Source organism: Aulostomus chinensis, chromosome 23 (genome assembly GCF_037954235.1).
Source record: "Aulostomus chinensis isolate RoL2024-O1b breed Wild chromosome 23, RoL_Achi_v1.0, whole genome shotgun sequence".
NCBI lineage: Eukaryota > Metazoa > Chordata > Actinopteri > Syngnathiformes > Aulostomidae > Aulostomus > Aulostomus chinensis.
Genome location: NC_141342.1, coordinates 14,209,546 through 14,236,227, shown reverse-complemented (window position 1 = coordinate 14,236,227; position 26,682 = coordinate 14,209,546). Strand labels below are relative to the sequence as shown.

General features: G+C 39.8%; 1 protein-coding gene across 1 annotated transcript in view; it reads right to left on the bottom strand.

The window, feature by feature from the left end:
- Positions 1-19,574, bottom strand: part of LOC147239699 (zinc finger protein 385C-like) — a 56,439-nt gene extending 36,865 nt beyond the window's left edge. The window contains exon 1 of the mRNA XM_086195784.1: positions 19,203-19,574. Coding sequence (XP_086051910.1) covers positions 19,203-19,251 — 49 coding nt within the window. The 5' untranslated portion in view covers positions 19,252-19,574. The remainder of the gene's footprint in view (positions 1-19,202) is intronic.
- Positions 19,575-26,682: the final 7,108 nt, after the last annotated feature.

Here is a 26,682-nt window from a genome sequence, read left to right as displayed (position 1 = left end):
ACACATCTGGACTCAAATCAGCTGAACCAGAAGGTAGGTAGGTGTGTGTGTGTGTATGTGTTTGTGTGTGTGCTCTTATGATAGTTGTTTAATAATTTTTCTGTTTCTGCTCATAATGATTTTTTAAAAATCAATAAGCCATTTCTCCTGTCATAAGTGATGCACCGATACAACTATTTTTTTCAGTCTTGATATTTCATTCATAAACTGAATACCTCGATGTGTCTGTGTGGGAGAGACCGGGATTATTTTTGTAAGTCACTTTGTCTAACTATGTCAAAATATAGCAATAACAAAAGAGAGTCACGCATGTGAACATAACTTCAAATTAACAGATCAGATCTGTTCTTTTGTCACAGACCCAGGCCAGCTTTTAACATCAGTATCTGGCCATCATCGGATATCAGTATTCGTCCTACATTTTAAAACCAATCATCAAAACCAACTATGTGTTAATTGATTTTGATTAAGTGTGTATTATTTTCTCAACCTGGCCCATTAGAACCCCAAACTTAAAGACAAACACAAATCTGAAGGCTTCCTTTTCCACTGATAAAACCAAATAGCGTCACTTTTTTAAAGCTTTCAAGATACTTTTTAAGATTAAAGTGACAGTTTCCACTTACGCTTCGGAAAACAAAAGTTTTGTTAAGTATAGGTCTCCCATTAATTCAGAATGCGTACGTCGGATGAATTCCACAGTTTGCCAGCTTCTTGAGTTCTATCATCCTTGATGTTGTGCATGAAAATGCTGTGAATGTGGATTCACTTATTAATTGATTGATTGAATGAAATATTTACTTTGAAGGTGTAAAGAATATAAAGCATGAGCAAAAGAACTCACCATTAAGCTAAAAAGAAGTTGTCAAACACTCGATGACTCGGTTGACCTATTCCAAAAAGCGTGAGAAATAAAAACTAATTTAATCTCACTCCTACTCCATAAATTATTGTTTTTTTATTGATCTGACCTACTACTTAATATATCATATTAACGTATATAATCATGCACACACACACACACACACACACACACACACACACACACACACACACACACACACACACGCCTATACCTAAACATACCCAAAAGTTGAATACCTACAAATACACATTATTTACATGCACAGGAGAAACACAGAATGAATAAGAATTCAGTAACCAAATAAAAAAAAAACTGTGTTTACTGCGTGATTGTCAAGCCTCCTTCATACTTTGTCAGAACTATGTTTTTATATTTCATTTTCAGCTGTGTCATGTTTTAATATTGCTTTAACTTCACATTAAAACTGTATCACAGTTTCCCTCCGCATTCTGACATGCAAAACATTTTCCATATGCTTTAAATAAATATGCTTTAATTTTTGAAATTTTCCCTTTAAATTAAAGCGCCACTCTGGATCACTCAACGATGGCAACCCGAGAATACAAAGAGAATATATCCCTGACTTCTCTGCCTGAACACAATTCAGAATAACAATACATTCTGAATTTCCTTCCTGGAAACAAAGTCTTCAATCATGTTTGTCACAACATGATAACTCAGATAACTCCCATTCCCACCAGGAGATATGAAAACCTTCACCTGTGAGTTGCATCATAGTTCATGGCTCTACTAAACCCGATCAGCCGACGGCATGCTCCACGTCCCTGCTTGTTAGCCTCGGACAGCTGCATGGAAATCACCTACTGAACCTAATGAACTACAGTACTACCAAGGGACTCTTCTTGTAGCTATTTGTACTCCACATACCGACATAAACCTTCATTCAAGTTCCCTCGATGAACTTGTCAGAGTAAATGATGTCCTGACTGGAGGAGAAGGCGGTTCTACTCCGCCATCAAACGCAATTTACATCAGTAAAGCAACATCCTGTAACGCTGCAATGGGAACGTCAGAGGAAGCTAGCAGCAGGTGGGTGCTGGGCTGACATGCAGTGATAAAACTGGCAACCTATTCAGCATGCCCCCCCCCACCCCCCCCGCCCAAACAAGCTGCTCTCTACCAGCTGTACGGTGTGCTGTGGTGTCTTCACACCCCCTTCATCTGGCTTTGAGAAACAAGGGCAACAAAAACTTACCACTGAAGAGTAAAAGGGTTATTTGGATAAAACGCAGCATAAAATGGGCTTTTTCAAGGAACAAAAAATATTTATGGAAATAGACGGATTCCATCTAAGAAGCCTGGGGAGGGGGGAAAGCATCCCATTTTAGACAGTATTATATAAAAAGCTTTTTTGTTTCTTCCTCCATAGCTATAAACTTGCATATATGAGCAAGTGCAAATTGTCAGAGAACCAAGCTCTCAGTTTAGACTGCCCTTTAAGGTTTAAGACTGAATAAATCCCACCACACCCACCCCTGGCCTTTAATCCACCTGAACACGTGAACATTTGAAGCTCTTTCGACTGTGTAATCTGAGAAATTTCCAGGAATGAGGCAGGTCTAGTCCAGGTGTGTTAAGATGTGGACCCAGGTCTAACACACCCATAAGCAAGATTGCTCAGACGTTTCAGCACTGGCATATGCACATTTAAAAATGACATTGTGGCATAGGTATTGGCACTCAGGCCAATATGAGTTCCCTCTGCACAACAGCTGTCATCTCTGCTCCATTACGTCGACAACAGATGACGACAGATGAAGTGCTCCGCCTGACACGGAAAAAAACTGGACAGTGGAAAAGAGAAATGATGTTGTTCTTGATAATCACATAACTTTAACACATTTCACCCACAAGTCTCTTCGGTCTGAGTGAATATCGAACAAAACAACTACAGGAGGATAGGGGGACTACAATTACAGTTGTGTCGCTAGGCAACAAACAGATTTTGTGAGAAAATGAATTCTTTTCACACAAATTACAGCTCAGTTACATTGTAATTTGAGCACAAATGGCAAAGGAGTGGGGCAAAAAAAACAAAAGCTCAGTTTGACTGAACTGTGAATGTAGACACAAAGTCAAATATCAAGCCCTTGACATAATCCACCACCAGGTCCACCACACAGTTGACTGTCAAGCACCCATGTCCATTCTAGTCTACTACCAAGTACATAATCCACTATCAAGTCCACCACATACAGTGGTTGACCATCACATCACCCCACGTGGTCCAAGTCTACCCCGTTTTAACAATCAAACATATACTTTTTTATGTTAAGGACAGGAAGTACTACTGTTGTAGGAGGGTAGATGAAGTGGGTAAAGACATTTGCAACTGGAAAATGACTCTCATCCCGAGTCCTGAGTGATCACTCAGAATATGATATGCAGCCGTCCATGTTCCTGTGTCAATAAAAGTCATCACACTGTGTCTCATGGTTCAAGTCACTGGTCATTGATTTACATTTAATCACAATCATTCTTTAACTCTAAGCGGCTGTGATTACAATGATGCTTTCAATATGAGGTTTTAAACAACGCAAGTAGTCTAGGGTAGCAAACAAATCCAAAGCAAGACAGACACAAACAGTCAGGAGTGGAACCTGGACCCATAATCTCAGTCTGAGATCAGATGTATGTAAGGAATGGTGTTAATTAGGGGTAGACATTATAAAGTGGTTAAATTATTCAAGAGATAACCAAATAAAATACATCCCATGAGAAAGTGCTCTGGAAAAATAAATATTTCTTTGTCGTAATATGTGACATTGTGTCTCTGAGATCGATTTATTGAGCCCAAAGTGAAGTGTGACTCACCTGGAAACTTTAAGAAGTGTATTAATATTCTAAAAATTCTATAAATCTCCCAGAGCAACACACACAACACACACACTTAATATGTCCCATAAAGACACAACTGAGTGGGTATGCATAATTCCACAGCCTGAGTGGTCCTTTGTGTGTCAGATCACCAGTGGACAAGGTCATTTGCAAATGTTCCACTATTACTGCAGTGATTCACACTGTTAGGTAAGTGAGTGGGAGCTGCTCAGAGAGTGCATATTTTTAGTGTGTGTGTGTGTTTCCCATGGTCTCAGCTGATACTGGGAACGTGTGCCAGCAAAACTGTACACCAGTGTATGCTTGTAAATGAAATGGATGCAGGATTGTAGAGTTTTTTTGTTTTTTTTTTAAAGGTAAATCTGTGAATGGAAGTATAAAATAATGAATTTGGTTGAGTCCAAATGTTACTGGATTGCTGAGGACAACGCCGACATTTGTGTGTACAAAAAAAAAAAAGTCAAAACCTTTGATTTCTAACCAACTGCTGGTTAGCTTAGCTGCCATGTGTGCTGGCATTGGGGTAGCAGAGAAACTTCTCAAGAGTGATCAAATACAGCTGACAGGAAATGTTTAGGAAATCATTTTTCACCCAATGTGAGTTAAGTTTGGCTCTAGCTTCCACGACCCTGTACGCGGTAATTAGTCTAGTCTAGATAATCCATATCTATAAATGTGCCTCTAATTACTAGTGCTACTGATTTGAACTTCCACTACACCTCCAAACCTGGCAGTTGCATCCTGTTGTATTATTCCTCTGATCTTTAAGCGTAATGTACTTGCACCTCTCTCACTAGCATACAGGAAAACATTTATGCTGCATCACACTCAAGGTAGGACATATAGACTACATTCATTAAAAAGGGTGAAATTAAAGCTGATTGGAAGGGATGTAGCACTCCGATCAGTTCTCTTATTTTACAATGTGATACTGACGAACCGTCAAAATTGGATTATGTCACAAATAAATCTCTTGACAATAAAAACAACCTATGATGCTGCTGGGCCGCAGTAAGTGTATGCACACATGTACATGCACACTCCTCTAGGGGAGGTTGGCTTTGTTCCCATAAAACGTTTGTACTGACTTGGCATCCATCTTGTAGACACCTCACGGCAATCACCAGATAACACACACAAACACACACCGCTCTCTGAAGCAGGAGATTAGGTCCAATGTTAAACAAAGAGGCCGAGCAGGTTTCTGACATGCCAGCTCTTTAATTAGACCGCTGCTATCTGACAACACACGTGCACGCACCCCCCCCCCCCCACACACACACACACACAGTTTTATTTCCATCACTTCAGAAGACACTACATTGACTTAAATTCATTTAGAAAAAAAAGATCCTAAAATTGGACATTTAACATGAGGGGAATTCACTTTTGTGCCAAAACGGGGGTGGGAGTCCCTGAATGTGACAGAACTAGAAGAATATCTAGCATTCTCAACCGACAAACCCAATTCTAACCTTAACAACGACCATGATATAAAACGTTTCAACCAAAATTTGTCCTCACAAAGCTAAAAAGACAATACAGACTCCCCAAGACCAGACAGACCCACATGCGTGCCACCTCCTTTTTTATTGATGCGAGGTTGAACAAGGAGAAAATTAGTGATTTACAAGGGGAGATATAAATTTCAACACTCGATTCACATACAGAAATTCAAATCCAATACATTTGCTATTTACTAGGAAATAACCAGTGATTCAATTCACTGAAGCAATATAGGAATAGTTTGTTTTCCAAACACATGAAAGTTCCAAGGGCCATTCTGGGACATCTAAATATCCATCATCGCCTCGCGTGTCTTTATTGCTGATCAGAGTCACAGAGGGACAAACACTTTCACTGATTCAGATAACTTAAGCAGTATGTGTAAGCCACCGTCTCCTATTACATTGCAATACATAAACAAGCAGGTCAGTCAAAGAGGGACACACACACACACACACACACACACACACACACACACACACACACACACACACACACACACCATCATTATGTACCAACACTGGAGAAGGGTGCTGCAGCTACAGTATGTGCTGTCATAATTTTCTCATGTATCTGATTGGGGTGTGATGATTCAGAATTTCACAGTTTGATCAGTTGTGAGTTCATCTTCTTGGGTTTCACGCTGCCTTGTGTAATCCAGATCTCCTGATCCCCCTCCCCTTTGTGAGGTTTGTCGGGCAAGACTGTAAAACTGACCAGATAAACCGGATCAAGACCTCGTTGAAGAGGTGGTCTCGGCTGGGTTACAGACAAGCTCGTGTAATTGAGATGAACGGTTTCTGTAACATTGTGTTCTTTGAATTTTTTGATATACATATGTAGTCCAGAACACAAGACCTCCTACTTGTTTTTACTGTCAGACTGAACACTCTCTCATGGGTTCATAGTGATCCACTACGGTTCATCTCCAGTTCTCACCCTATTTTTTAGTTAAGAAAATACAAAATCCCGCAGCAAAGTTTACATCTGATAAGGAGTTGAAAAGACAAGCCAGCCGACCTAATAATCGATTTACATGTATGTATGTTCAGTGTTTTAAGATCACGTCATCGCTTTGGTGGAGGAACAATCTAGATATAGACCACATTTTGGCACTAACTGTTTGCGAGGACCATTTAGAATAAATCCCTGTCCTTGCACCTCTCATCAGGAAATCCTTGACACATTCACAGAAGATATTTTTGTGCTCCATGTCATCAGTGCTGAGGTAGGCCAAGATGGGAACTCTTTAGTTGGTAACTATTGGAATCTGTTTAAAAAACTTTTACAATTTTTAAACATTTGCATTTTTGTGAAAAATCATTTTAAGGGTCACAAATGTCATGATTTGATCTTTTCCCCTCAGTAATTGCAATTATTTTTTTCAGCATTTACAAAGTTGTCACTTTGGGCTCTGGGGAGATGCAACCATCAATCAACGGAGAAAATAATCAGTGAAAAAAAAAATCCTCCTCTTAACAAATAATTTGGCGTTCAAAAAAAAACCTGTAGTCACAGGGGATGTTTCTCTGCAGTGAATACTTTTTCTTCAAATTTTGAATTATGAGTCATAGTTAAAACAGAGACTAAATGTATAGTAGGTGTAATTTATGTATTATATGTATACTTCCACTCCAAACATTCCACAGTGATTTAAGAACATGCACGTTTGACAGGATATTCAACTGGGTTCTATATAAAGGAATACGTTCCTGACATGTTTGCTACCCAGTAACAGAACTGAAAGGACATGAGAGTGGACACGTAATTGTGGTTATAAATGTTTGGAAAGTATCCAGTTTTATGACTGCAAAAGATTTGAGAAAATAGCATCAAGAATGGAGGAGGGGCAAAGAAGACAATGAAGAAACTGTTATGTCAAATAAGACAAAAACAAATGACAGTGAGGGATTTAGAAGGGCAAGAAAGGATTTACATGTAGGAAAAACTTGGAACTTTTGGGGGATGGTCACACAAAGTACCAGAGAAACAAATGGAAAGACGGTTGATAATGAGGATGAGGAAATTCTGAGCTCAGGCAGGGAAAAGTTACAGACGAGTGTGTGTGTGTGTGTGTGTGTGTGTGTGTGTGTGTGTGTGTGTGTGTGTGTGTGTGTGTGTCTGGGAGGGGGGTAAGAGGACTTTATTTATCTGGAGGGAGGGACTGTACTCCAACCAAGGGCAACAGCATTGTGGGCATCTGTCACAGGCCATCTGGGAGGGCCCTAAGGCTGGTGAGGGGACCAGAGCAAATGTGACCTCTGATGAATGACAGTAGTAGACTGGAACGCTGGGTGAACACATAGATGCATGCAAACACTTGGGAAAATAAGCAAGAATGAATGAAAAATGTGGACAAGCATCCCATTCACGTCTCACCGAAACAAATTAAGTTTAGAATTTTTGAGATGTGATGTAAAATTAAGATAAAAAAGGACAACAACAAGATTAGCTAAAGCTGATTGATGCTAATTAAAAGAACATTTGATAAATCTGACAAATTGCTGAGCAACATCCTGCAATCATGAAGTGCTCTTCATGCGACTAAATGCGGCTTGCTTCAAAAGGCTCTTCAGACAGGTTGAGGGCCATAAAAATGTGGCGAGGGAGTGCTGATTGTGATGAGATGGATTAGATGAGACAACTGTGCTGTTCTTTTATTCTGACAGGGAAATGTGGGCTGTTAAACGAATCTGCCCACAGTCAGACGTAATCCTCCTCTTCCTTTCCTTTCGCATTCAAGATTTGACCTAAATTTCCTTTAATAGTTTTAGATAGATTTAACAATGGACTGTTAATGCAAGAGTTAGCATATGTGACACCACAAAGTGAGCAAAAGTGCTGTGACATTTCTGCATCAGACCGGCCAGCCATCGCAACTGATAGCAGCCGGGATCCTGACATGTTCTGAAGGTCAGCGCCTGCCATCATCCACACCAGGTGATCTCGAACTACACTTCAAATGTATTGCATTGGAATATTGAATTCAGTGCATTTCCTGTGCTGTTGGTTCATGCAAACTTAAAAATAATGGAGAAAAAGAGTAGCGACCTCATTAGGCAACTGGTATCATAGAGTATGAACAACTGCATTACAAAACCTCCTAACTGCATATGATCATTTATGTAAATGAATAGAATTATTAACAGACCAAAAAAACATTAAACCTACTAAATTGGCTAATCTAGGCAAACAAATAAAAGGTAATATGTCACAGAACAATAAATTGCATAATGCAAACAAAAAGGGAACTATAGTTTTTTTCTGCTGTGTCACGTTTGACCTCCCACAAAGGCAGTCACAAATGAAATGAACTGCGTTGTCTAAACAGCACCAGAGTGTAGCATCTTGACCTAGCATACAATCTTTGAATGATTTGTAAAAGAAACACTTAAATTGTCGTTCATGCTGCTTTTACTAAATCCACCAGTCGATTTTTCAGCATGAACTTAACAATCAGTAGCAGCAGTGCATTTCTGCTCAAATGTAAACGGGTTGACTTTGTAACATCAATCGGTGTAGGGTGTCCTTTAATGTGGCCAGCGTCCCCCATCTGAGTGCTGGTGCTCAGACGGACTATTTACTTTTCTCTGCTGCTACCTAACTCACCATCAATGTGATTATTTATTATTTTTCTTAGGCTAATACTTTCAGGTATTGGATGTTGGTTGGACAGCAAGACAATATATTATGAAGATATCACTAGTTGTCAGGCTGAATGACAATCAAACTAAATATATCTTGTTTATTAATAGCTTGCGTCTTATAGTACTCCAAACATCTGCATGCCACATGTCTATTTGGAATTGGCAGGTGGTTGGGTCCATTATTAGTCTTGATTATTTAAATTCTGTGGATAACTTGGCAGTTAAAAGCTATAAATGGAATTTCAACGAAGAACAAGTGGACTGTTTTGGCACAGATACATGAGTGTTTACATGGAGAGGATCCCAGGACAGGGAGGGTGTATCACTTCCTCCCCCACTGCGCTTTGTGCCCCCGACAGCCCTCATCTGTAACTGCAGGACACTGATAATACAAGCTGAAGTAGGGAGACATGACATCTCCATCACAGAGACATGCACTGTATCTCCATCCGTCTCAGTCGCTCTGTCTCCCTCTATAAGTGGATTTTTAGCCTTGGACTCCTTCTATTTTTTCACTGTCTAGAACTTCCGGGGAAAAAACTAAATATATTTATGTTAACTGATGGCATGCCAAGCGCAAAATATATTTTCACAGCTATTTGCAGTGGCAACATAAGCTTTGCATTTAGAGTGATGGCAGGAGGTGGGAGGAAGGAAATATGGAGGCAGGAATGACTAATGAGGATGACTAACAGAGTGTGTTCAGGGTGGTTTTCTGTGTCATTTGTCTAGCCAAAGTCTCGTCCATCAGTTGATAAATATGTATAGTGTGGAGTTGGTGGTTGGGCCCCTGTGAAAGAAGTGGTGGCATAAAGCAAAGCAAAGAATAGGCAACAAGCAACACTTCTAATGGAGTGTTGAAAATAGAAATTATCTTCTCTGAAAGGAAGGAGGCCTGCGATGCTAAAATCCCTGTGAACACCTTCACATCATGACTATTTATGAGCAATTAGGTTGAGTGAAAACAACCGTCACACATGAAAAACATAGCAAACTACCATCGCAGAGTGGTCATATACATACAGTAGCTAGTAGTTAATCAGTAGACATGCCACAGTAAAGGCTCTACCTTGCATTGGTCAAAGAAAACAGCCTTTATTGCTTTTGCTGCCCCTACTTCTTGTCTAATATCAGTACTTTAACTGAGAATTTTAAACCCTGCATCACAGATGTGCTGGTTATGCTCTACAGTTTCCAAATGAAGAATCAATATTATGCTGGATCGTAATGAAAGCGGTGAGTCCCAAACCCAGCCACAATATCACTTTATCACGATATATCAGATATTCAGGGTTGGATTTTTGATACAGTACTGTGAAAGAAAACCTATTTACTGCACAGCCACAATGAGTGGCATTACCCAATCAACATCGAGCACGTTTGCCGTATCCACCATGACGTTCACGCACCGCTGTCTACGTGCCTCTCAGTCTGGAAACAATCACAAGGACGATAGAAGCTCTGCTGCTGATGGCAGGGGAGCTACTCATGACCAGGGGAGCTCTCCAGCTACTAGCGTTCCAGCTGCACTCCCTGACAAATAGAAGCTTCATTGAGCAATGTTATTATTCTTCTACTGTGACCACCTCTCAGCATGATTACTCTGAGGGTATTCAGTGCTGCTTTTGGCTGCCCGGAGCTGTTCAACACCAACAAAATCTGTGCTTATAGTTCATAATACAAGAGGAATTGCTGCAGAACACAGTAATCAATCATATATTGTGAGGAAAAAATAAACAGTGTTTCAAAGGTTAGGTGACTCTAGCTTCCAAAGAAAATATAGGCAGTCTCCACACTCAAATAGCATTAATCAACATTTTAGGTTGGCGTGCTTTAAAAAATCTACATGTATGTGTACTAATCAAACAATTGATTATTTGATACCTCCATTTATAATTATCTGTACAGGTTTAAGATTAAATTACTTTTCGCTTCAATGGGAACTGCAGAGCCATCTAATCTCAGAAATGGAAGAAGAATTCAATGGTGTTTTGTTTCTGGAGCAAATCATCCCAACATTGACAGATGACTGCAGATAAGATCATTGCTCGTTCTCGCTTCCATTCCCCTGAACCATTCATCCTCCAAGTTCTTATCTACACCGACTCGTACTGGAAACCTGACAGACTAAATTGGATTGACTTTTAATTAGGTTCACTCTCTAGGTAAAAGGGGTTTAATTGACTGAATTATCTCACTGGCTCCTGAAGGTGGTAGGGCAACCACAAGTACCCTGACAGTCCCTCCGACAAATAAACCAGTAGGTAAAGTCAAAATCTAGAACATGAATAAAGGCTGGTAAGGTGCACAACTATTTCCTGAAATCCATATAGCCACTTATTTTCATCACTAGTCAGGACTGGCAATTGCAGTCTTCGATTTTTTTTTTTTTTTAAATTATAAGAGTAGTTCTGGCTAAATTCTACAATGAATTTTAACAACAACAACAACAACAACAACAAAAACAATCTGACTGTCCACTCAGACATCCATGTTAGCAGTGTTTCTACTGCTACTCAATGTTCAATTGTACATTGTGGAATGAACATTTGGCCTCAGTCTCAAGCCTTGAGGGTGACTGAGATTAGTGCAATATGACACTGCTTAAAATATAATAATTTCATTGACCACACTTTATGCTCAATCGGCAAAATATTGTTCTGCTTATTGTGTATATCAGCATTAGTATCAGTCTCTTGCTGCATACTGTAGGGATACAGTAACACTTCCTGAGAGCTTTAACCTGCTTGAGTTTTAACATCATGGACACGGTGGCTGCACAATTTAGGAAAAGTCTCTCATTTAAATTAATCTCACCGATATTAAACTTGTGATATGATTTTAGATATTAGAGGGCATGTTAATTTTTAAGCAATCACTGACAACACATCTGTGTAACGCAGTGATATTTAATTCAGAATGGTATTTTTGTACACAAAAGCCTCGACAAGTACTGCCCCTTACTGTTTTTTGAAAGTTGCAGTGGACTTGTGATCTTGATCAATTGTGAAACCCTCGTGCCTCCTCTACGCAGGCTGCGAGCTGTTGTTGCTGTACTCTGCTGCTGCGTTGTTGAATACTTTTAGCAGTATAGTGTGTATAGTATAGTTTAGTGCTTGTATGCTAATATTTCCGCAGAAACAGTAAGCATATCCAACACTAATGGTTGTATTACAAGATTTCAGACATGGTAAAAAAAATCCCACAGATTATTTCAGGGCACTAAATATCATGTTAATATGGAATTTAGGATGCAGCTAAATGGCAACATTTAACTATATACTCAATACAGAGGTAGAAAGAACCTGTCAAAAGGAAAATGACAGCCTTAAGTTAGTAAGTTCTTGAGATGTGAAAATGATACCTCCGATAAAACACTTGCTCTACGAACAGCGGCAGGGCACTGAGAGTCAGTAACGTCCGAAACACGCAGCAGTGCAAAGTGACACGGATGCACGAGAATGGCTCCCTCAATTAATGACCATTTAATTAGGGCTGCGTGACTGGTCTTTTGTGTTTAGTAATGGCCATTTAACTCACCATTTAATGGAGAAACGAAAGAGCAAAATCCTTTCAGCATAAGAGGCTGCATGACAAATCAGGTGCAAAGCAAAGCTATTTGATTCAAAGAAAACTGGAGGGGGTAGAAACGCTTTCAAAATGGCCGATGTTCCCCTTTATTGACTTCCCATCTCATCTTATTTATTCTTGTATCTAATGCATCAACCCGGATGTCTGTTCTCACTGTGTGTAAAAGAAATAAAATAAAACCAATTTATCCAAACTATTATCGAAAGCTCAGACTATGCTAAGTACAGATGGAACTGCATAGATACAGTAATATGCATAAATTTCCTTCTCCCTCTCTCTCTCTACACATCCATCCATTGTCTACTGCTTATCCTGTTAAGGGTGGTGGGGGGGCTGGAGCCTATCCCAGCAGCCTTCAGGCGACAGGCGAGGTTCACCATGGATGGGTCGCCAGTCCATCGCAGGGCCAACAGTATATACAGTATAGACAGACAACCATTGGTTGGTTAGAGTATCAATCAGCCTCGTCCCCTCTTGATGTCTTTGGACTGTGGGAGGAAGCTGGAGTACCAGAGAGAACCCACGCAGGTACAGGGAGAACATGCAGACTCCACACAGGAAGACCTCGTGCTGGAGCCGGGGCTCGAACCCTGAACCCGCTTGCTATGAGGTGACAGTGCTAACCACTGCACCACAGTGCTGCACCAAACAAAAATATATGCCATGTTTTTTGCCATGTGTAGCATATAACAGCACCTCTTGGTTACCTGCTACTGTTGACTACAACTTTAAAATGAAGATGCTTTATCGATGCATCAGTTCAATAACAGACAATGCTGATGCATGTGTGGGGGGCTTGTTAGCCTTGCTGCAGGCTGCCAGGCAAACCCTTGTTTGCATAATAGTAGTAGCATTAATTTATCTAAACGTTTTATTGAAATGACAAGAAGTCATGTTAACAACATTAGCACTTATCAATGATAACTTTTACATTACTTATAAATACATAAAAGTTGCTGTATTGACTACGGTGTTGGACAATTTCCAATAAAATCTTCACATTATATTTGTAACAGGCTGAGTGACATATCATTATTCATAAATTGATAGCAGAGCATTGAACCAAGTTACTGTGTAGCAATTTTTCAATGCATCAAAAATCAGATTGTTTGCAAGTAATCTATATAGAATTGCATCCTGATCAGACTAATAATTTATACTAATTCAACAGCGTTTTAAAGAAAGGCATCCATTATAAGAGGACACGTCCTCTGTTGCAAGAGTCAAAGTCCAGCATCTTCACAACACCACATAAATGGTGTAGTCCAGGGGACCATATACAAATACAGTATTCACAGTTGCACCAAAAGAAAAGATCTTCACACTGCTTCCTGCTGGGTTGAATCTGTACCTGCAATCATGCCACAGGGGACAGAGAGGTAATGGACCATAGAGAAATTCAACTACCCACTCAGGCCTGGATGTGTCTGTCCACGACTGAGACTAGAGAAACAATCCATCAGTGCTGCCGCAATACATACATCAGACCAGTGTGGGTGGGTGTCCACGACAAAGGCAACCAAATAATGTTTTATCAGGGTATTCATTTTTTTAAAAATGTGTTTATTTACGTAGATGAAATGTAACACACTGCTTAATGGCACTGGAAGCAGCATTCATTAACCCTGACAGCGTTTTGTCACACACTGAGAAATAAAAAGGACTCTGCATGTGTGATGTGTACACACTCCTGGATACTTTAACACCCTTTGTGCTGATATTACTTGACATGAGGACATAGGGTCTTTTTTGACACTTGCAGAGTGTGTGTGTGCACGTGTGTGTAAGACAGAGAAAACAAGACTGTGTGTTCTTTCTGGAAAGACTGTTTTATCAAGGTCTTTCTCCTAACAGCTAGTGTCCATAGTCTTTCATCACCAGGTACCTCAGATTCCTTCCTAATATTTCAGATATTTTTCACAAATGTGAAGCTAATGAAGTGAAGAAGAAAACCACCGCAGCCAGCTGCCTGTCCATCTTCAGTTTCAGTTTATTACAGCCCAGTATTGACTAGCTTCTGCTGTCATTACATGCCTTCTGTTGATTTTTGATGGGCATTTTGTCATCTTTACAAAGCCTTGAATGATTGTTTTTCCATCATGGCCTGCAGCAGATAGAGGGTTTATTTGAGGGTGGGGTGTGGGGGTGGGGGGGGGAATCAGCAGAAAGCTGCAATGTGACTTCGCCCTGCCTTCACCTCTAAACAGCAAAATAAAGATCAGAGTTATCAGTCCAGGGGCAGTTTTAGGCTGCCACTGTGAGAGAAGACTGTCATCTGACTTGTAATGACACAGCCCGAGAGCCATTACAGCTTTGATGGGAGACTTAAGCAGAAATCCATTTCAGTGTGTCTGAGGTGAGGCGATCTGAGAGGGAGGGGTCTGGGGAGAGCAATCTGCTGTGGGTCTGGTGCGATAAGGCGCTACACATGCTATTTACCTGGGAAGCTTCCTTTGAGGACGGTTTATAATTTAAACATCTTTTTAATTGCTAGCGGTCATTTTTACGGCACATTAGTCACAGAGAACGAAGGCGGACATGTTAATTCCTCTTATCATTTTCGCCATGCGGAGATCTGCAGGGGAAATGTATGTTAACAGCACTGGAAGGAGGCGCAGCAACAAAAGCCGTGGCACGAAATGGCGGCTTGAGGCACCCTGGTGGATGCACCATTTGATGATTTTGGTTCAGTTTACTCCCTTTTTTCCTTTCTCCAAATATTCAGGTCATGATGAAATGGAATAATATGTAAAATATGCCTAATGAAAGGACTATTCCATAATTTTTTTCTTTTACTATTTTGATTAAATTGTGTTCATAATAGAGTTTAAACAATAGGAAAATTAATTTCTCTATTTTGCTAATCAATTAAAAGTTTTACACAACCTTCCAGTTATTCTAGGTTGCACTAAGTGAACATTTTCTGATAAATTATTATACAGTTTTGAATTTTCTGTATTTTAAACATGAAAATAATAACTCATACTACTCAGTATATAAACATTCTTGCATATTACGCTTCAAAAGGAGTAGGGTAAAGTCTAGACTTACAGGTTCCTACCACTTTCTCTCTGCTTCTTAATTTATGGTATCCACACTTACTTATTTACAGTTTCTAAACACTCCTGCTCTCTATTAAAATAAATTCCTTGTTTTTGGGTTGAAAAAGACATTGACGGTACCACAATGGACTGAGGCAAAAACTTTTACCATTTATTTGAATAAATTGTTCTGCTGCTGGTTGGATTTAATGATCTTTTATTGATTCGGCGCTTCCAATGTGACTATTATCATAATTAACTTTCAGGAAAATGAAATGTCACAATGATGATAAACCATAATAGCCATGGATATTTTCTCTGGTGGATTCAGTATGTTAGTAGTACTGCCAATATTAGTGTATACTCAAATTTTCTTTCTTCAAACACAAAAAACAGTATTAGTTTTGAACAGCTTAATATGTACGGTAGATGGTGCTTCCTCTGGTCAGTACATCCAAACACCCTGATGAAGGTTTTTTTCTTTTTATTTTCCTTTAAAACAATCTTCAAAATGAACAATACCCATGTAATTCAAGTTTCAGGATATTATAAATTCCCAGAGTACTGCTATTTTGCAGTTTATGATGAACTCTCCTTGGATGGTTACTGAACACTGCACAAAGAGCCCCACCTAGTTTATCTTCAGTCACCACTGGTGCTGGGGGTCCTACTGAATACCTATACCCTCTCTGTGAAAAAAAGAAAATGGAAATGACTTATCTGAACAATCGTTAGCCACCGCAGCAATTTACTGCACTAATCACGAAGAGAGAACCTCTGCTAGTCTTGCAGGTCAGGCGAATGACGACAGTAATATTCCTCACACGTGTTATTGTGCAGTCATTGGTGAATTTCATTGGCAGGAGCCTTGAGTCTATAAACAGTGAAGGGCTGGAGCTCAAGCTGCTCCCGTCCCAATCTCGTTCCACATGATTATTCTCAATTTCACAGATGATGTTTTTTTTACTGGGGCACGTTGGCAGCCAAATGGCAAAGTACAGAGGAGAGCGCTCTGAGGTGGGAGAGAGTGAGAGAGAGGCAGCAAGAGATAAGCTGACCACTCAACTTCATCGCCAATGTTTGGGACAGGAGTAATCTGCAAATGTGACCTTTGCCAGGTGCAGGATATGGGATGTGGAGCGCTACAGATCCGACAATACAGAAACTATTGTGAGAAGCGGGGGGACCTCACACTCATGACTCACTGATTATTTTTAAAGTCTGTTATTCTGCCTGTTATTTTCTCAGCTAAATGATCGATTCTTCTGGGCTACGAAAAAAACAGGAGAGTACAGTGAAAATGTTCGCCATAATCCCAAGGGAGACAATGTCTATGATATCAGTTTCATTTGACCAGCAGACAAAACAGAAAGATTCAGTTTACTGCCACAGAAGACAAAGAAAACTAGAAAATCTTCATATTAAAAGACTCAAACCATGGCCTGCTCAGCTCGAGCCACACTGAAAAACCCAGGTTCTATCTTGACCTCTTTTTAGGACCAAAGCCCAGATCAGATGAACAATTAAACACCGTCTCAGTTCGTCTCATTCAAGCAACTGAAGCTTCAGTTCAGCTGAATCTTAAAAAGCTTAACTAGGACGGAATGAGTCATTTCTCTTCCAACAACAACAAAAACAAAAAGCTTCAGGAAGTGATTGATTTGTGGGAGGTAGGAAAAAACTGTAGTGAAAGCATTTGAGTTTTTATTGTGGAAAAAATGTACAAGTATCATGTCAGCACAGGTTGGGGAATTGGTACGGTACAGAAAGGGATCTTTCTTCCTTTCTTGTCCTCCAAATTTTGTACACAAAGCACTGGATGGCCTTGCTCAACAATATGTTATCCCTGTTAAAAAGCAATAAGCAACCCATCTAATGTATTCACTACTGATCTTCTTGCTTTTATATAATAAATCCCAAATCTGGTGTATAAATGTGAACTCTTAAGAGACAGAACAACCTTGAAATACGCTTAGACTGTCTTTCTAAGGCAGTATGAAATGATTAACGTCACAAACAGTAATCGCTATTACTTGACAAGCCCTGAAAAATATTCCAGATAAAACAAAATGAGTGTATCGGTGCATGAAAAATACTAAACACCTTTAGGAAATCAGCCAAGTCTTCATGCTGCAGAGTGTGTGAGAATGTGGCCCCACTGTGTGCACACCTAAGACCCAACAGAATCACAAAAAAATAAAAACTGCTGGTGAAAATTACAGCATCCCTCTGGGGACTGAGCAGTAGGAGGCGCGGGATTTGGTGAATCAAGGACCTTTTGTTCGCAGGAAAAAAAAAATACAAAAAAGACAGCTTGCAAAAAAGACGATCTCGTCAGCAGTGTGGTTTAGCTTAGCAGGAAGGCGGGCGTCATTTGGAGCAATTTGGGTTTGAATTCAACGCAGAGGGGGACAGAGCAGGGCAAGGTCATTTAAAGAGGAGGTGGGAGACGATGAGTGGCTCCTCTCTGCTTGAATTCACCAGCAGCTGAGTACGGCGTGATGACAGCGTACATGATGGCAGTGTAGACAAAACGTTTCGATATGCGACAAGAAAAGTCGCATTTCACCGGAACACACTGATCCTGAGCTCTTATACTGTAAAGAAAAATGGTGCTACAGTCCTTTTGATAATTTGGAAAATATTTTGATATTCAATGTCATTATTTGCTCATTCCAGCTTCATTAACGTGACTATCATCTAGTTTTCCAAGTCTTCTATGATAATAAACAGTTTATCGATGGGATTGGGCAGCTAATCTGGAATAAAAAAAGAAATTTCAATGTCAATTTGTGATTAAATTTGCAATGGTATTTTTTAAAAACCATTTTAGGAAATTTTATATATTTACACACACACATATATATATATATATAAAAACAATTGCTAGATTTAGCCTGAAGACAATAATCAACAAACTACAAGATAATAAATAAAAAAAACAACTAATCATCTGCAGAGGACCGCATGAGTGACAGTTTACGTTTGTCCTTCTTGGAAGGGCAAAGACTTTCAGGATTAAACATATCTGACTGGATCTTAATGAAACCAAGATGATCTCGACAACAGACATCTTGGTAAGAGAGTGATTTGAAAAGGAGGCACCCACATCTTATAGTTTTCAGCACAGTTTAATGCTCCAATTTTTTTTCTTTTACCCATCTCTATTCTCCCTTTAATCCATGTGTTTGAATGCGAGCATCTGGAATATAAACCTACGGTTCCTGAACTCGGGGGAGGGAGGTGGGGTAAATAATCACTTCCATCATGAAGCCTGATGCATATTAGCCTACAAATCTCCATTAAACAGGGGCACAGATGTCATAAAATATGTGCAGGCACAAAAAAGTCAACAGCTCAAGGCACCATGTCTACCACTTTCAGTCAAACTTCAAACTATTTAATTCATCAGGACAGAAAAGCAGCTTTCTATTTCAAAAGAAAAAAGTACAGCATGATGTATGGCAAGTGTTGAAAAACGAGAGTAAATCAAGTCTTCCTGGTGAGATTAGCGGCGAAAACACAACGTTATTTTCTTGATTTCTGGTTAATGTATGAAAAATTTTTTTTTTTTGTTGGTTCCTGACAGTTTCAGCCGAAATAATTTTCTATTAAACAATGATAAGGGCGCATTTAGACGACAGGCTTTAGCGTCCAAACAAAGAAACAGCATGTTATAAAGACGTTTCCTACCTGTGTGAGGCGGCTTCTCGGCTCCCCCGTTGTTGTTGTTGCCATCCATTTACAGCTGTCACTGATTACAGCGCGCGCTCAACTGCAGGCTTTTCCAGCCCCGCGAGCGAGAAGAAGGGAAAAAAAAAAAAAAAAAAAAGCAGATAACCACGCGGCTGAAGCGCGCGCGACCCAACCGCCGCCGCCGCCCGCGGGACACAGACTTAATCATTGCGCGTGAGAGAGAGTGAGAGAGAGAGAGGGAGAGAGAGAGGGGCTCACGGTCGAAAACTCAAACCTGCAAAAAAAAAAAACAAACAAACCTGAATCTTTATTAACTTTTAAACTCAAAATATTCGCCTGACTGCGAGTCAAAGCAACGATGTGAATATTTAGAGAAACATGCAGACTTTAAATGAGCAAACTCAGCTATAAAATCTCAATTTAACGTAACTTTTTTTTTTTTATTAAAATCGACGAAACAAAAATGAATACGTGATGTATATTTAATCCACCTGTAAGTCCTGTCTAAGAGGCGTCGTAGTGTGTAGTGTCTGGAAGGATTTAACTGTAATTCCGGATTTTAAAGAGTCCGAAACTATTAAATGAGGCAGGCCAAAGTATTTAATGTATGCTGAAGTTCTGTAAAACAGCAACGTTAGCCTCGCTTGGCTAAATCTAGTCAATCAAACAACATAATAGTGATCCTGGACATTGAGATTCTACTACCCGCCCCCACAATCTTGGCTCCTGCTTTAACTACTGTTGTCATATGACACCTTTCTGCCAGGCTACAGAATTTATGCTATTTATTCTTTGACTTCAATATAATTCCTCGAGGAGGCGGCACGCTGGTGCAGTGGTCAGCACTGTTGCCTCACAGCAAAAGGATTCCTGGATCGAGTCCCGGCTCCAGCACGGGATCTTTCTGTGTGAGTCTGCATATTCTCCCTGTTCCTGTGTGGGTTCTCTCTGGTACTCCGGCTTCTTCCCACCGTCCAAAGACATCAAGAGGGGACGAGGCTGATTGATACTCTAAATTGACTGTGAGTGTGAATGGTTGTCTGTCTACATATTTTGGCCCTGCGATGAACTGGCAACCTATCGAGGGTGAACCCCTGCCTCTTGTCTGTAGCTGCTGGGATAGGCTCCAGCCCCCTCGCGACCCTTAACAGGAATAAGCAGAAGACAATGGATGGATGGATCTTTCCTTGAATAAGTGTGATTAAAGTTTGGGCCAAAGGTCAAACTCTAACTCCAGACAACAGGGGGCAGCGTATTAGAGATCTGAGGCGTCAACTCCCGTCGTAAAATAAAAGCTAGCTCAGCCAACAAAATGTCCGTCCATGTTGTTGTGTACTTGAAAAACCAGTGGCCTCATATGTTTCATTTCCTATTTACACCCAAAGAAACCCAAAGTGGTGTTCACGCGCCAAAATTGACCACCATAAGGTTTTATTTGGTCTGTTAGGTGTTGAAAAAAAATAAATTAAACAAAAAAAAATAGGATTATAAAGCAGACCTAACAATATTGACCTTTAAATATGTCAAATCTCTAAATATTTGTTATTTTCAGTTACCAACATGTGAAAATTGACCTCTTGTGTAAAAAAAGGAAGAAAAAAAAAAAGATCAGTTTTAGCTTTTTAAGGGAAAATGTTTAAGCACCTCTGGTTCAAACAGCTGGGCCTATTTTTATGACTATTTCAGGTAATTATTTAATTGAAAATATTGATAATGTTTGGGGGTTGTGTGTGTGGGTGTACAACTCAATTTTCATTTATTCTTTTTTATTGATTCTATTTTCACGTATTTTGATACTTACTTTAGGTATAAGTACATTTCAAATATGCTTATCAAGACAGTATTTATGAGGACAGCCTTCAACCATGAACGTCAGTACAGTACCCCCCCCCAAACACACACACACACACACACACACAAGAAAGACAGAAAAAATAAAGAACATGATGTCTAACATTTGTGAATGTTATATCGCAATAACAGTGACTCTTTGCGAGAGTTTCTCATTCACGTGAACCAATAAGCTCAAATCGGTTTAATTGTACTTTCTCATTACTGAGGTAATGAGGGTTTATTGTAAATACACCGACTTGTCATAAACTTCCTGTAATTTCAGTAGATCTTCTACTGTTGTTAATTTAGAAAGGATTGTTGAAGCTCTTCTCTTTTTTTTTTTAATGATTGTGCTATTCGAAGCAGTCTTGTTGCCAAGATTAAGACTTCTCCTCATTTCACAGTGTGAGCGCAATATTTTCTCGTTTCATTCAAGCGTGTTCATCCCATTTGTCTTCTTTGGTGATGTGCTGAAGTCGGCCTACTTGGTCTGTATATGTATTGTTCTGCATCCGCACACGAGCAGAGACATCAAGGGCTTTTGATGAGCTGTGATATCTTACACCCCTGTCTCTGCTTGTATGTACACCTTTATTTTTAGGGTGGCTGCCTTGCTGCGGGGTCAAGCGCAGTGCCAAAGGACTTCAATGAGAAGGACATAGCTCAAACTCCAAGTATGTTTCCACCATACATCCATCACCGTGCGTCTGACAGCTGACCCAAACGCAGGTCGGCTGGAGCATGTGCTCCTGTCACTGTACTCTTCGAATTCATCTGCGGGCATTTGCTTTTGAACATAATCCAACAATGTTAATGAGGGGTCTAAAGGGGGGTGGGATTGGAGAGTGATGGCAGGTGATAACCCCAACCCAGCGCACACAAACTTGGACCGAAAGGTGAAGAGGATTTGACATGGCAGAGTGATACAACATTTCCCTTTGACCCCCACCCACCTGGTGGTAGGTTTTTAATAGGCCTGGTTGAAATATCTATTAGCATTGTTGGGTGGTAGTAAAAATGCCAGAAGGTGTTTTAATCAGATTGTGTGAGGATCTACTTTCACCGGACAAAATAACGACATACTAGAGGAGCTAAATGTTGTTGTTAATGCTATATGATGTCAAAACAAGCGGAACTTGAGGGGTAATACACAAGTTTGAACTCCTTAATCAATAAATTCTCGATATTAACGTATTACAAACTCTTTCTCTACCACAACAGCACCCAGAAACCCGCCAATGAGTTACTCACAGTGTATAAGCCTTTTTTAAATACACATATACATAGTAGACTTAGTTCAGATTTGGGAGGACAGAAGGATGCAGAACACTTATTTTATCTTTGAATCGCTGCAGAGCTGACGATGTCATTAACGGCGTTCTGCGCTGTGCTGTATATTCCTAATAAATAAATGAATACAATATATCACACAACATAGTCTCTTTTCATTAATACTTGTGATGCCTTTTGAGTGTGAAAAACCTGTTATTAACTTATACAAAGCCAAGTACTTTGTAAATGATTAATAAATGGTTTATAAATGTGTTATTAGCCGTCTGGTAAAAAAAAAAATCATAAAGGTGTAATTAACAGTTGTAAATGAGTTAAGATCATGTTTCCCATACATCAATGCTGGGGTCACTATTGCGCAAGATGAAAGTATGCCATACAAAGCAGTTGTATCCATGTAGGTAGCAAGCTCTGATAGCATATTTAGCCTAACCACATAGAAATGCAGACGTTTATCCTACCTTCAACTTGCCAAATAGTGACCCCTGCATGGATGCAAACGAAATTAGGTTATTAGTCATTTACAACTGTTAATTAATGGTTTATGTAGCGTTTACAATGCAATTAATACGCTTCATATTGCGTGGTAGTATCCTTCTTTATAGGAATAGTTAGATGTTAGTTTTAATGCACTGTAAGACTTATTATAACAAGTAAACTAGAGGGATTGAAGACGAACAGGAGAGAAATAGACATGTGGGTACCAATCTGCAGAATGTGGGGGCAGACATCTTAACCTCTGCCTCTGCAACTGAGACAAAGTCATGTGACCTTCGGGGGTTAGGGGTTAGGGCTAAGGGTGTCTACAAAATAACGAAATACAAAAAGACCAACCTCCACCACAGAGGTCACATGACTGACTGTGTATGGGTCCGTCGTCTTGTCTGCAGCTAGGTCCAGGAATATACTTTGGTACAATGTTACATGCAACAAGAATACATCTGGGAATTCAGACTGTGCTTATAAAGACTTGGAACGGGTGGTTACTTGGGCTGGGAGGCTACACAACACTTATGATCCGGACACACATGCACAGGCGGGCTCAAACTCCCAAAATAGTTGAATCACCCTGCAGTTGTTACGGTTTACATCGGAGTACATTTGGTTGCTCCATTTCCATGCAGCACAATCAACATGTTCCCAGCATCAAAGTTAATACGAGCACTCAGCTTCATCATCATCTTGAGTGCTTTCATTAACGGGTCTTTTATTCTTCTGGTCTACACATCGTCATGGGCCCGAATGCTCCTCAGACCAATTAACCTGGTCACTATGGCAACAGCCCTTTGAACATGTTCTCATTGTGTGTGTGTTTTTTTTTTTTTTTACTTCAAAGTCTGATTGAAATGGCAGGTGACTGATGCAAATGGTTCATTTAATAGGCCGATGCTGAGAGGACAACAGTAGCGCCCCTGTGAAAGTTTCATAACCTGGAAAAAACAAGAAAAGTTCCCAGCTGTGATTCTCAGCTGTATCCGGGTAAAACAGCCAACTTGAATTTGACCTAGAGAGGGTGACAACTTTACTGGAGCAGCTGCAGCAGGATCAGATTTTTCTCAGAAGACACCAATGGTTTCTTGGTCTCGGTGACACATGACAAATTGTTTAAATACTAATTCAGTGATAATCAAGGGTAAGAAGTCTTTAAATTTCAAAAGTTAAAACTGAAAAGTACATCCTTCCCTGTTTTGTTTTTTTATGAGACCTACATATAATCAATTATTTTGTAGGGTTTTTTTTGGGGATCTGATTCACTTGCATTTATCAGAAGATAAATAAGTCAATTAAGAGCTAAAAATTGTCAAAATTAAAGATTAAGTGACAATAAATCAAAAATATGATTTTTTTCACATCAAGGTTGATTTTTATTCTCTTTTTTTCACTTGGTGTAAATGGGCTTCCATAGATTTCCGCTTCAGCACAATTTAAAACGTGAGTACACCTTAGTGCATCCTAAGTTTCTCAGCTGTGAGAGAGGTATTAGTTGTGATGCAAAGCGGAAACAATTTCAGCCACATGCTGTCAAAATCCAAGCCAGAGTTCAAATTGAAAAAGTCATTGAGGATCTAGAAAGAAAACCCAAACAATTCAACTACGGACACAAATGATCCAGCTGCACAAAGCAGAAAAGGCTGGACTGGAAGATCTAATTATCTGATTGGACCGAGGGATTCTAAAGAAAACATAAAGGCAGGAAATAGAACAAACTGTGACACAATAGGGAAGCATTTTCAATGTATAACCCGAAATCCTTACATTGAGTTAGAAGGTAGTGAGATCTCCATATAATTTCTCCTGAGAAATTCATCATGTCCGAAAAAAACATATCTCACAATTTTAAAATCGTCCTGTATCTGCTGTAATGATACTTTTTAGTCCCTCCACCAGGATCCATGCACATAGGCTTTGGAAGTTTTAGCATAATTCTGCGGACGGACTTAGAAATTTGGAAATCTGCTGCTCTTAATGAATAGAAAGTAGAGTGAATGTATATTTTTAGTACATCAATTCATACTATTGTGTGATATCACTGGTCTTGTGCAGTTGTCATACTTCTAAAGTGGCTTGGCTTTTGGTGGCACGATTTTCATTTTAGATAAGAGACAAAAATCGAACATCAGCACATAGGATTGTCATATCTGCATAAATCTCATACTGCAGCACAGTATGTACGGCGTCCCTGCATCCTTGGTATTCAACAACATTTCCTTCAGTCCACAAATGTGTTCAAACATTTCTGTCTTTTGAGCCCAGGACAATCAGACCAGTGGTGTCTCAAACACAACTGTACAAAAACTAATCCGAAAAGCCTTGCTGTTGTTTTGACAACCATTCCTTTCTCAAGCTAGCGTTTGACCATATTACCGTATTATTATTCATTTGTTTTACAAATTGGACAGAAACAATGAAATATAAACTGGCAAAAAAAAAAAAGTGAGGCTGTATTTATGTTCTGGGCGCATTTTTCTTCTTCCAATCTCACAACGTCATGATTCACACAAGCAAAGCATGAAATTAGTTTCTTTTTCGACATCTTGATTGACAGCTCCATAAATGAGAAATCATTTACTGTGAGCGGGGCGGCTGCCTGCTTTTGGCAGAGGTGTTTTCTGTCTTTGTGGCGTCACGTATCGTCTGATGCATCACAACCACTGTAGTGAGTCCGTCCACCCAGACGACATTTTATGCCAATTTTGCTGGTAGCTCAGAAAAGCTTTCGGCCTCTGCTTTACCTGAGAGTGACGCACAAAAGCACATTCCTACATTATCTTCTGAATCTATGAACTAGCCAGAATTGATATTTGCATGAAACCCAGCTATTGACTCCTAGTTGTTGCATCTGTGTGACCCTTGCTGATCTTCTAGCACCACCATGAGGTTGACATTTTTTTAGCTTCTCGCAACATCTTGTAAATGCAGTACAGGCATGCAAGGTGCTCGTCAGCTCCTCTGACCCCTCCTCTTCCACCACCAGGTCACTGACTTCACCTGTGAATCTTCTCAACATCATCTATAGTCCCCTCGCATTGCTGCTTCGCTAATGCTAAATGTGTGCCACCTCTGGTCTCAGAGTTGTTAGCACGGCTACAGAGTCCTAGACGCCAGTTAAACATTAGTCGGCGTACAGCCGGTGTTCCCAGGCAAAATAACTCACCATAACACAATACAGCATCTAAAACAACCTCGAAAGACATGAAATCATCCAGTCATGATTGAATGATGAACATTCAGTCATCAAATGAATCCCGCCGGGTCATTCTGCTGAAACTGCTCTTTCTTCACAAATGGCTATTGATTCTGTCCACATTTACACACACACACAGACACACACACTCATATCAAGATCAGTCAAATGTGTGTGCTGCTTGTGTTACTCAGTTCAGTGGCGACCACAAGCGTGTTCTCCAGGACCCATCAGAAACATCTGGATTTGAGTGAGATGGCGCCATCTAGTGGTTAAAACATTTACTGAGGCCCTTTATTCCAGCTGCTATCAAACTGTTAAATTTGCAATAGTTTGATCCTTTAAAAAAAAATGCTTATTTAACATGCAATAACTCTCGAGCACCGGGTATTTTTTGGGAAATGTTTATAGTTATTTTATTAGCAACCTTTATTGCCTCGTATCATTGTAGCTGGATGGTTGATAGCCTGAACTATAAAGTAATTTCCTGCAAGGCATCAATAAAGTATCAATATCCCTACTTCATCCTGCTCTAATATTTGATGTACATCCACGGCCTATTAAATATCCCACAGAGTCCTTTCAGGTTAACATCAATTCTCAAATTAAATGTCTTCTAATCTTTATGAAACTTTGAGCAGCCTTAGTGTTATTGTCATGAAACATTTG